Source organism: Phocoena sinus, chromosome 5 (genome assembly GCF_008692025.1).
Source record: "Phocoena sinus isolate mPhoSin1 chromosome 5, mPhoSin1.pri, whole genome shotgun sequence".
Lineage (NCBI taxonomy): Eukaryota > Metazoa > Chordata > Mammalia > Artiodactyla > Phocoenidae > Phocoena > Phocoena sinus.
Window position 1 is genome coordinate 134,107,287 of NC_045767.1, and position 13,280 is coordinate 134,120,566.

Consider the following 13,280-nt stretch of genomic DNA (forward strand, 5'->3'; position numbering starts at 1 on the left):
TACAAGCAGCTCATGCAGCTCAATATCAAAATAACAAACCACCCAATCCAAAAATGGGCTGAAGACCTAAATAGACATTTCTCCAAAGAAGATATATAGATTGTCAACAAACACATGAAAGGATGCTCAACATCACTAATCATTAGAGAAATGCAAATGAAAACTACAAGGAGGTATCACCTCACACTGGTCAGAATGACCATCATCAAAAAATCTACAAACAATAAATGCTGGAGAGGGTGTGGAGATAAGGGAATCCTCTTGCACTGTTGGTAGGAATGTAAATGGATACAGCCACTATGGAGAAGAGTACGGAGGTTCCTTAAATAACTAAAAATAGAACTACCATACGACCCAGCAATCCCACTATGGGCATATACCTTGAGAAAACCATAATTCAAAAAGAGTCATGTACCACAATGTTCATTGCAGCTCTCTTTACAATAGCCAGGACACGGAAGCAACCTAAGTGTCCATCGACAGATGAATGGATAAAGAAGATGTGGCACATCTATACAATGGAATATTACTCAGCCATAAAAAGAAATGAAGCCGAGTTATTTGTAGTGAGGTGGATGGACGCAGAATCTGTCATACAGAGTGAAGCAAGTGAGATAGAGAAAAACAAATACAATATGCTAACACATATATATGGAATGTAAAAAAAAAATGGTTCTGAAGAACCTAGGGGCAGGACAGGAATAAAGACGCAGACATAGAGAAGGGACTTAAGGACACGGGGAGGGGGAAAGGTAAGCTGGGACGAAGTGAGAGAGAAGCATTGACATATACACACTACCAAATGTAAAACAGATAGCTAGTGGGAAGCAGCCACATAGCACAGGGAGATCAGCTCAGTGCTTTGTGACCACCTAGAGGGGTGGTATAGGGAGGGTGGGAGGAAGACACAAGAGGGAGGGCACAGGGGGATATAAGTATACGTAAAGCTGATTCACTTTATTATACAGCAGAAACTAACACAACAATGTAAAGCAATTATACTCCAATAAACATGTTAAAAAAAAACAAAAAATTCATGAAAGTGATACATAGATAACTGATGTTTGAAAACTACTGTTTTAAAACAATATTATTCTAATAACCCTTAATTACAAAAAAAGACCCTCCCTTACAAAAAAGAAAGAAAATTCGAGTACACTATCATAGCACTTGACTATTCTTTTTTTTGTCTTGTTTTTTGTGTTTTTTTTGCAGTACGCGGGCCTCTCACTGTTGTGGCCTCTCCCGCTGCGGAGCACAGGCTCCGGACGCACAGGCTCAGCGGCCATGGCTCACGGGCCCAGCCGCTCCACAGCATGTGGGATCCTCCTGGACCAGGGCACACACCCACGTCCCCTGCATCAGCAGGCGGACTCTCAACCGCTGCGCCACCAGGGAAGCCCAGCACTTGACTATTCTTTTCAAGAAAACTTCTAGCCAAATCACTATAAAGCAGCTAAGCCCTACTGGCCTTGGCCAAGGAATCAATATATAACAATGAAAGTGCTGGTTTCTATCAGCTAGTATGCGAATGTATGTAGCATTCATTAAAATGCTAAGGCTGGGAAAAAATATTTGCAAATGAAGCAACGAACAAAGGATTAATCTCCACAATATACAAACAGTTCATGGAGCTCAATATCAAAAAAAAAAAAAACCAATTAAAACATGGGTGGAAGACCTAAATAGACATTTCACCAAAGAAGACATACAGACGGCCAAGAGGCATATGAAAAGATGCTCAACATCACTAATTAATTTAGAGAAATGCAAATCAAAACTACAATGAGGTTATCACCTCACACCGGTCAGAATGGCCATCATCAAAAATTCTGTAAGCAATAAATGCTGGAGAGGGTATGGAGAAAAGGGAACCCTTTTGCACTGTTGGTGGGAATGTAAATTGATGTAGCCACTATGGAGAATAGTATGAAGGTTCCTTAAAAACTAAAAATAGAACTACCATATGACCAGGCAATCCCACTACTGGGAATATACCCTGAGAAAACCGTAATTCAAAAGGACACATGTACCCCAATGTTCACTGCAGCACTAATTACAATAGCCAGGACATGGAAACAACCTAAATGTCCAATGATACATGAATGGATAAAGAAGATGTGGTACATATATACAATGGAATATCACTCAGCCATAAATAGGAATGAAATTGGGTCATTTGTAGAGATGTGGATGGACCCAGAGTCTGTCATAGAGAGTGAAGTAAACCAGAAAGAAAAACAAATACCATACATTAACGCATATGTGTGGATTCTAGAAAAATGGTACAGGTGAACCTATCTGTAGGGCAAGAATAGAGACAGAGACGTAGAGAATGGACATGTGGACACAGTGGGGGAAGGGGAGGGTGGGACGAACTGGGAGATTAGGTTTGACATAAATACACTACCATCTGTAAAACAGATAGCTAGTGGAACCTGCTGTATAGCACAGGGAGCTCAGCTCGGTGCTATGTGATGACCTAGATGTTGGTGGAAGGGGAGGAGGGAGGTCCAAGAGGGAAGGGATACATGTATACATATAGTTGATTCACTTCATTGTACAGCAGAAACTAACACAACATTGTAAAGCAATTTTACTCCAATAAATAAATAAATAAAAATAAAATAAGATGAAGATGTACTCTTTATATTCCAAACCCCACCCCCCCAAAAAAAAGTGCTAAGGCTATTCTAAAATAATCTAAATGATGATTTCTATTTTGATTTTGTAACTTCATTTTAAGGAATTTTAAAATTTGATCCCATAGCAGTTCCTGGGGACTCTCAGAGCCCACAGATGGAGGGAAAATAGGCAAATTACAGTGTGGGATGCTGATCAGAGAAGGGTGGCTAAGGGATAGGAAGGGGAGAAAAGAAGGGGCAGCATACACATATTTAATTTTCCTAAGAAGAAAATTTTCCTATGAATTCTTCACATCAAGAATATAGGCCAAAAAAAAAAAAAAAAAAGAATATAGGCCAATTTTCAGAATGGCAGAATAAGAACTTAAAAAAATCTACTCCTCCATAAAAGCAAGAGAACACTGATAAAACTGGTCAAAATCAACCTTTTCAGAAGTATAAAAATTAACCAGTCTTACAACAATCCAAGGTCCATTTATTTACTCAAGAAAAATGACCCAATCTCAGTAAGAAGAGTAATCTCTGTGATGTTTTAATCCCATCCCCCTCTTCCCAGCTCTGCAGTAGACTTGAAAACCAATAGACTAGCAACTTACGGTAGTTGTTAAAAGCCATCCTCCTAGCAGCCACTAGAACAGATTGGGTTTGGAATTCCCCAAAAGCTTCATCTTGAGAGTTGTCACCATCTGACCCAACCAGCAGCAGACTGAACAGCTCCGTTCTCAGAATTACTTTATTTCATCTAACTCAGAGCTAACTCTGTGGAAGCAGCCCTATCCCCAGGTTATTTCTCAGAAACAATCAGCAGCAGCTCTCTAACACAGCAGCTGCCTGAGTGATATTACCAGTTGGGGGCTAACAAAAGGTTGACCAAAAAAATTTAAAAGGAAAAATTAAGGAATGGAAGGCCCATAGAGAGCTTTGAAAAGCTAGCTCCAACATACTCCTGGGAATCTAGAATGATATATGTACATTCAGGACTGTGTTTGTACCAAAGGAGGATCTGAGAAGGTCCTACTCTCTCACCTCTGGGTAACCCTGAGGCTCTGTGCAAATGAGAAATGAAGTCTATAAACTGCCTACTGGAGCACTGAAAGCATATCCAACAGACTAACATAGCCCCTCAATAAAGGCTGACTCATTAGTTAAAGGCAATTAAAGAAATCCCTGTCCAAACATTAGCTGACCACTAACTCAACAGAAACTGCAAAGGCCACACACAACAAAGGCTTTACAAAATTAGTCCAGGAAAGTCACAAAGCAAACAGCAACAACAGCAAACCTGACTGAGGTTGGGGGTAGGGCATGTCTGATTAACAAGATTGTCAAACTGCTTAAAATGTCCAGTTTTGAACAAAAAAGTACAAAAAATTAGGAGACCCACGAACAAACAGGAAAGTAGGGCCCATACTCAGGGGTTAAAAATAGCATACAATAGAAACTGTTCCTGAGGCAGTCCAGAGGGTTGGACCTATGGACAAAGACAAGCAAATATCAGAACAAGTCAGTTGAAATTATCCGATCTGAGCAACAGAAAGGGGACACACTTTCAGAAACATACAACATATGCATAATGGGAGTCACAGGAGAGGAGAAAGAGGACCAAAAGGATATTTGAAAAAATAATGGCCCCAAACTTCCCAATTCGATGAAAAACATTAACCTACATGCCTCAGAAGCTTAACAAACTTCATGGTGGATGAACTCAGAGATCCACACCTAGGCTTATCATTGTCAAACTACTGACAGTCAAGGAGGATATCTTGAAAGATCAGGAGAAAAGTGACTCATCACATACAAGGGATCCTCAATAAGACTAACAGCTGACTCCTAATCAGAACCCTGGAGGCCAAAGGCCAAGGGGTGACTTCCAAGTGTTGAATAGGAAGACTATGAACCAAGAATTCTATACACAGTGGAACTGCAGCATGAAGCACAGTCTACAGAAATGAAAGAAAAACTGAAGACGTCCTCGGATAAACAAAAATGAGAGAATCTTGTCATTTTCAGACCTGCCTTATGAGAAACACTAAAGGGAGTCCTTCTGGCCAAAATGAAAGGACAGTAAATAGTAATTTGAATCCACGTGAAAAAATAAGGAGCACCAATGAAAAAAGGTATTACATAGGTAAATAAATAGAAAAGACAGTATAAATGTATTTTTGTTTGTAACACTTTTCTTGTCCTAACTTACGATAACTGCATAAAAATGATAATTATGAAATTATAAGCTTACGGTATATAAAGATGTAACTTATATGACAATAATAGTACAAAGAAAGGGGTCATGGAGCTATAGTGGAGCAAGTTTTTTCTATACTATTGAAATTAACTTGACATTAACCTGAACTAGGTTGTTTTCAGTTTTAAGATGTGAATTGAAATTTCCAGAGCAACAACTAAGAAAACAATGCAAGAAAATATATATATATATACAGTGCTCTCCATTTTACTAAATCAAATTACTAAATCAATTCTCAGCGTTAATCCAACAAATGACACAGGTTGATCAGTGTTTTCTCTTTGAAACACTATCTTTTTTTCCCTCTTTCTCAGACTTGCTTGTCAGAGCCTCCCCATTTCTCCAACTTCTGAATGGTAGGGGCCTCTGGACTCAATCCTTGACGCTCCTCTCTCTCTCTTATCTTCATTTAATTGGTAGGTGATCTTATCCAGTCTAATGACTTCGAGTTCCAGCTAGACACTGATGGTTCCCAAATCTGTGTCTACATCCCTAACCTATCCTCTGAGCCCCAGACCCAGGACACTCAACTGCCCATTCTATCTCTTGTCTTCCACATCTAATGGGCACTTTAACCTACTTGCCTAATATATGTCTGCATGGCTCACTGCCTCACACCTTTCAGCTCTCTGCTCAAATGTAAGGTCTTCAGAGAAGCCTTCCACAACTCTCTTACGTAAAACAGAACCTCTCCCTCACTCTGTATCCCATAATCCTTTAAAATTTTTCTTCACTGCCCACATCACAACCCATTTATATTTATATATCTGTTTTAGGTAAGCTTTAAGAGCTGAATCCTCATTCACTGTTTTACCTTAGTGCACAGAACATACTTAAACATTTATTAAAGGAAGAGAAAGGGAATACTGATTAGGAATAAATATATAAAAGGGCTTTTCACCAATGCATAATACAAACAATGAAGACACTTACTTTTCCTTTTTTTCTTGTTTGTGGGCCTCTCTCGTAATTTGAGCCGCTTTTCTACTGTATGGATGGATGACTTTTTTTTCTTGTCCTACACTTTTTCCCTTTGGTGCTTTAGGCTAAAATGTAGAGAAACATATGGCACACACAGTCAGATACATAAATGACTTCTCTCAAAAAATTTTCTTTAGAAATAAAAATTTAAAACAGTAATGTAACAGAAATACTCTGAGTCAGAAATACTACACTACGAATCAGGAGAAACGCCAGACTCAAAGTCTTTGTTTCCATGCTCCTAACAGAAATGATATACATACAGTTGACCCTTGAACATCGGTTTGAAATGCATGGGTCCAGTTAAACACAGATTGATTTTTTTCCCCACAGTAAATACTACAGTGCTACAATGATCCACGATTATGGAGGAACTGCATATATGGAGGGCCGACTATAAATTATATGCAGATTTTTGAGTGTATGGAGGATCAGTGCCCCTAACCTTGCATTGTTCAAGGGTCAACTGTATTCAGAACTATTCTCCATTAATGTAAGAATAGAAAGAAAGGCACAGAGTCAATGAACCAGCTCTTCAACTGTTCCAGCTTCAAAGCAGATACAAAGAATGCAGATAGTGAGAAGACTCACGGTTGGAAATTTGCATCAAAGTTAAGAAAGTTGCAAGAGGGCAGAAGGAACACAAGATGTTAATGCAAGCCCGACTACAGAAGCTGCACGTGGAACACTGGGCAGTGAGTAAAGCAAATCAAACTTGGGCTCACAGGAGATCAGGAACAGAGGAAATAATATAAGCCATCTCGAAATTAGCACATCCCATTCAAGCCTTATGCCAGTTAACTAGGTCCTCTAAACTAGTTGTCTAGTATTTCAGTAACTTTTTATTCCTACATAATTCTGTATCTTATATCTGACCTATATTACTTAGGAATTTTTTTGGCTCCCTATAATACAAAGCCAAAAAGTAGTGGCTTAACCCAGATAAAGTTTAGCTCTCTCATGTAAAAAGGAGCTGGAGGTTCTGTTCCACAAAGCCCTGAGATCCAAACTCCTTCCACCTTGTTCCTCGTATCTATCCAGAGTTCAAAATGGCTTAAAAGCAGGTCTACACTCCAGCCAGTGAGAAGTGGAAAAGAAAATCAAAACACATATTCCATCTATATTACATGTAAGTGAGAATTACGTAAGGGGTTAGTAAATATAATCTTTATTCTCAGAAAAAATGCAGGATTACAGAAGAAAAAGAAAGAGGCATTAGCTAACATACCTAATTCTCAAAAAGGTCATGTTTCTAGAATATTCTCTTCAAACCTACTGTCACTGTCTTAATTCAGTCTCATGATCTTTCATGATTAGGATGGCCTTGAGGTTCTCACTGCTAGTTCTTTTTCATTGGAAGTGACAGAGCTTATCTTCCTAGAACACTAATTAGTAAAGCCCTTCTCCCCTGCTAAAGAGCTCCACTAACTCAGGCCCTAAATCCTTAACAAGGAAAACAATCCTTAACAAGGAAAACAACCTACTTCTCCAGCATTATATCCCATTCTTCCAAAGATCCTTCATCCCATTCTTACTAACTTCTCACCAATTCTAGAATATACCCTGCTGTTTATTTACATCTGGAGACTATACTTGTTGCTACCTCTGCCTGCAAAATCCATTTCTTTACTTGTCCTTTGACAAGACACAGCTCAAAGTCACCTCCTTTGTAAAACTCTCCAGGCAGAATTAGTTAAAATGACCACCTCACACATGTACTCATTTCATCAACAAATATTTACTGAAATATTTAATATTTACTGCTCACTTCTTGATAAACCTGACCAGAGAAGAGTAACTCCAAGTCTGAAACCCAGGATGCCCCTGGAAGCTGTTACAAGTATAGGAGTATAAAGTGTGAAACCATCATAAGATTATGTGCATTCTTTTGTGTGTCTCTCTGCACATGTGGCGGGGAGGGAGGAAGGAGAAAGGAAGGTGTGAGAAGGAACTTATGTGCATGAAGTGTGCCCAGCAAACATAAATCAAGTCTGTTTGCGCCCACCTGTAACCCCCTCCCTGAGCGTGAGCTCACGTTATTGACTAGCCTGGGGCAAAAGCGATGAGCTACCAATCCCAAGATTAGGTTATGAAAGGACCCGGGCTCTGTCTTGCCCGCTCTCTTTTGCCCTCTTCTGGCTCACTCTGATGGAGACCAGCTGGCTTGTAGTGAGCTGCCCTACATACACAGGGGCCCCTGTGACAAGTAACTGAGAGAGGCCTCGGCGGACAGCCACTGAAGAACAGAGGCCCTTGGTCCAACAGTCCACGAGGAGCTGAATCCCAACAAGAAAGATGTGAGTGAGCTGGGAAATGGATCATCTACAGCTGTGCCGAGATGAAACCACAGCTTCAGGTTATACCTTGACTGAAACTGGTGAGAAACCTTGATGGAGAGGATCCAGGTAAGGATCCTGATCTGTGACCCAGAAAAAGTATGAGATAATAAATTCTGTTGTTTTAAGTTGATAAATTGTGGGATAGCATGTTAAAGAGATAACTAATGCAAGACCAAAAAATAAAGCAAAGATCTCTTTGAAAAGAGATCTTTATTCCAACAAATAAAATGCTTAAAAAAATGAAACAAGGTCACAAAAATCTCAAGAAAAAAAGATGGTTTCTGAAGCTGTAAAACTTAAGTTACAGAGCTGTGTAACGTTTCAGCAGTATGTCCAAGTCTAAAAAAAATTTCCTTTAAAGATTTAAAAACCTTCTTTAGTACAAGAAATACTGATACCGTTGGAGTATAAAAATGTCTGCACAGCTTTAGATCTCAATTAAAGAACCTCCAAGACTTAGTACAAAGAAAATACAAAAAAACTGAACTTATATTCTGACTCAACAGTAGACTATGATTTCTTATTATAATTTATTCATGAAAAGGTTGCCTCAAGGCATGTTATAAATATATAATAAGGCACAGAAACATGTATCATAAAATATTAAATTTCAAAACAATTTTATGTTTCAATATATTACTTTAAAAAATAAAAACCAACAAAATACTTCAACAGGGGAAAAGTGAAGTAAAACCCTATCAATGAAAATTAATCTATTAATTATGGTCTACTCAAGCTAAGTATCTCTTAATTAAAAAGCAATTAATCTCCATCAATCAGGGATTGTCCAAATTTATTTTGTAAAACATGTGACAATTCATAAAAATGTACAGAATGTAAACATATAACAAAACTGGGGGGAGAGGGATTTAAGGTGTATTTTCAATTAAAACTCAGTATTTTATGTTTCAAAAAGCACCAAATTAAACTCTCAAAGATACAACAAAAATACATTTTTTTCATAAGCATCACAGACTACTCTGAATAACAGAAACTTTCGAAAGTTTCTGGCACCACAGAAATATTCCAGTTAAGAAAACTGATATTAAAAGTCTCTCTTACATACAATCTTTAGTGATTACTTCAGAAAATTCATTATGAACTAGTCTTTGGATTCATACTTCAGAGTAACAAAGAAAACACACAAGTAGTTTATTCAAACAACACCGCAACAAAGAGAGGTATTCAGGAGCAATATGCTTTAAATATTCCTGTTAAAATCATAAATAACAAAATGGAACTTTTCCTAAAATAGTATCAAAGCCATCAAAGAATCTAGGCTCAACTAGAAACAAAAGTGTCATTTAGACTGCCCGATTCAACTAGAAACCTAGAAGAATGATCATTTCACCAAACACACTTAAGGTACACAAAGGTATATGAATACTTAAAAAAAAAAAAATGTAGAGGAGTAAAGCCATGCCTACAACTGAGAAAGCTTACAGTATATAATACCTTAAACTCCAAATACCCTAAAGCACAAAATAAATTCTAAAATATGATATACTAAGTCACTTAACATCGAAGACATAACAGGAATGTAATGAACTAATTAACAGAACCTGCACCATTTTTTTGCAGGCACTCTACCCTGAAGAACCCTAGGGCATTTCCTTTGCTTAACAGATAAATTTGATGCCAACGACAAGTGTCAATGACAAATACATAGTTAGAGCATCCAGAAAGGAACTTAACTGTTCTCCACATAAGCCTTGCTAAATCCCATTCAATTTTCAAGGACCATTTCCAGTTCACATATTTGTGAAGACATCCACAAATATGTAACCATTTCACATCTCAGTATCCTTTCTCTCTGGGTAGCATTTCTCCCATAGCACTTAACATACTGCACTGACCAGTCATTTAATTCCACACGTGTGCTTATCTCCTACATTGCAGCTCCCTGAAGACTACAAACATGTTCTACTGGGTTGAAAATAACAGTTAGAAGGAAAGAAAAGAGAGTGGTATGTTGACCCAAGTGAATATTTCACTGTATACTGTACACTGAGCTACTATGAGTAAAAAATATTTTAAAAAGTTCTTTAAAGTCGTGTGAAATACCTCATATAAAAATAATTTTTAAAGGCTTACAAACAATACTCTCCTTAACATTAAGAAAATATCTTAATAATTCTCTAATGCCGACTTTACCTTTCATGCAAAAATCTAACATCAGGCTCAACTTTATGTTATTCCTGACTTACCCATCGATATCTAGTCAGAATTAACCATTTCTCCCATTCTTCTGCTACCACTCTTTACACCTCTATCTTATACTAATGTTCACTGACCAAAAAAAACAAAAACCCAAACTTACTGAGCACACACTACCATATATTAAAATAGGCAGTGAGGTTCCAGGATTAAAAACAGACATGGACTTGCTTACAGTCTAGTTATATCCTAACTACGTAATTTACAATCTAGTTATCTCATGAATAACTATATAACTTAGAAAGTGCTGGCCAGAAAATGGCCACCATATAATAGGCGTACCTAACTTTGGGAAATCAGGAAGAGACTCCCCGAGGACTTGAGACCTACTTGGTTTTTTAAGAATAATGCGAGCTGCTGTATATAGGACAATTTGGACAGAGAAACAGTAAGAAGCAAGACTACTGAAGTATTGAGGTCATTAAGAAAAAGATGACAGTTGAGTGGCACAACCAGGGTGACAGTGAAGATGGAGACAAATGGCAAGGTATGAAATGCATTTTGAAGACAGAATGACAGGACTATGGACGGTGAGGGAAAGGGAAGAGTCCAGTATGACTCCCACGTTTGCAACAAAGCAACCAAGTGGTCAGAACTCCCACTGACTAAGACAGTAATTGGCACATGGAGACAGGGGGCATCAAGAACCCACTTTCAGCCACTGGTTTAAGATACCCTGGAGACTGCTAAGTAGAGATGTAAACTAAGTAAATAAAGTTATGAGTCTGGCACCTAGAAAACAGGTCTGGGCTGAAGATACAAATTTGGGATAACGTGGGGTTAAAGGAGGTACTTTAAAGCCACAGAGATAAGAGTCTCTTCAGTAGAATAAGAAAAGGGGCTAGGGCTAAGCTCAGATGAACAGATATTTAATAAGCACCTACAATGTAACACACACCATTATGAAATCAATGAGAAAAAGATTAGTAACCTAAAATAAAAACAGGTCACAAGAAAGAGTATAGATAAATGCCTTTTAAGTTTTGAAAAGATGTGTGCTCTACCTTAAAAGAAATGTAAATTAAAACTTCAATAAACTATAATTTTTAATGTATAAAAAAGATTTTTAAAAATTATTTATTCACACTGCATTAGTGACACTGTGGGTGAGTTAGTAGTCTCACTAATAAGTGGTATGTAAATTGGTACAATCTTCTGGAAGGTGATTTGATAGTTCTTATCAAAATAAAAACTGCACATCTTTTGATCAAGGAATCCTACTTCTATTAATTTAGTCTACAGACATATTTACACATGTACAAAACAAATAATAATCAATGCAGCAGTGTTTGTAATAGCAAAAGGATGGAAACAGCTTAAGTGTCCATCAGAGACCTGGTAAATAAATTACAGTAAAAGCAAACAATAGGATGTCAGCTGTTAAAAAAGCAAGAGGTAGATCTATGTGTACTCACGTAGACTGATGTCTAAGATCAGGTAGAAGAAAAAAAGCAAGGGGCATTAAGAGCGTGTCTAGCATACTGCTTCTATAAAAAGAGGGAGGTCAGAGGACATATATATTGGCACATTCATATGAAATATCTGAATGGTTATCTAAGAAACTGTGTTCTAACAGTAGTTGTTTCTCAACTGAGCTAGGGAATTAGGTAACACAGTTGGAGGCAGACCTACTTTTTGTTGTAGGTAGAATGCCGTCCCTCCCAAAGATGACCATGCTCTAATTCCCCCACACCCATGAATGTGTTACCACACATGGCAAAAAGGACTGTACAGATGCCATCGAAGATCCTGAGATGGGGAGATTATCCTGGATTTTCCACAAGGGCCCAAAATAATTGCAAGGATCTTTATAAGAGGGAGGCAGAAAGATCACTGTCAAGAGAAAGAGATGTGCCCTTCTCTTCAGGCAGATTTGAAGATGTTACACTGATGGCTTTGAAGAGAAGGAAGGCCAAGAGCCAACCTCTAGAAACTGGAAAAAGGGACGAGATTCTCCACTAGAGCATCCTGAAGGAAGACAGCCCCACCTACACCTTGATTCTAGCTCAGTAAGGCTCATTTTTGGACTTCTGATCTCCAGGAATACAAGAGAATGAATCTGTGTTGTTTCAAGCCATTAAATTTGTATTAATTTTTCACAGCAGTAAAAGGAAATTAACACACATTTCACGGACGACAATGGACGACATTTTACTCTTTTTTTTTTAAACCATGTACATGTAACATTATCCCCAAAGCTGGTATACTAAGTAGATTTTCATTAATGCTTTTCTTTAGTTTTACTAACTCTCAGAAACCAGTTTTTACTAGCAGGTAATCGCTTTAATACTTACTACGCTTACAGGCATAAAAACAGAAACAGACAAATAAAACAGAATCGGGAGTCCAGACAGGGAGCCAAGGTTTTCTAGGAAAGCCTAGAAAAGAAAATTATAAAGAGCTGGCCACCGCACATACTGATAAATAAAAAGACTTAATTTACACAAACGTATATATAATCTAAAGCAAAAAGACTGTAGACAGACATGAAAAATAAGAATACAATGAAAAAGAGAAAATGGAAAGTGACAGAGAAAGGGGACTAATGGCACTGAGACCAGAGTATCACAACTTGTTACCAGATTATAAACTTTATGCTGTTGTTTTCGTTAGCAACTAATTGAAAAGTGACTATTTACAAAACATATTCCCATTCAAGAATTATTCTCAACAACAGAAGCAAAAAGGAAAAAAATAGCAGTTTTGTAATATAAACATAAGAAGTAAATATAAAAACAAGCAAGCATAATTTAGATACTGTTTACCTCTGAGTGGCTCCTGGAAATACAGGTTCAAGGTGAACACAGAAGTGTTCTTAAAGTGAAAAACGGATAAACGAGAGTTCCTTATACGGTT

The 13,280-nt window shown here is 37.7% G+C and overlaps 1 protein-coding gene across 2 annotated transcripts in view; it reads right to left on the reverse strand.

Moving 5' to 3' along the window:
- TMA16 (translation machinery associated 16 homolog) overlaps positions 1 to 13,280 on the reverse strand; it is a 38,980-nt gene that overhangs the window by 25,072 nt on the left and 628 nt on the right. For both annotated transcript variants that reach the window (XR_004349981.1, XM_032632581.1), the window contains exon 2: positions 5,821 to 5,933. Coding sequence is in view for 1 of the 2 variants with exons in the window: in XM_032632581.1 (XP_032488472.1) it covers positions 5,821 to 5,933 (113 nt within the window). In the remaining variant the exon portion in view is untranslated. The remainder of the gene's footprint in view (positions 1 to 5,820; positions 5,934 to 13,280) is intronic.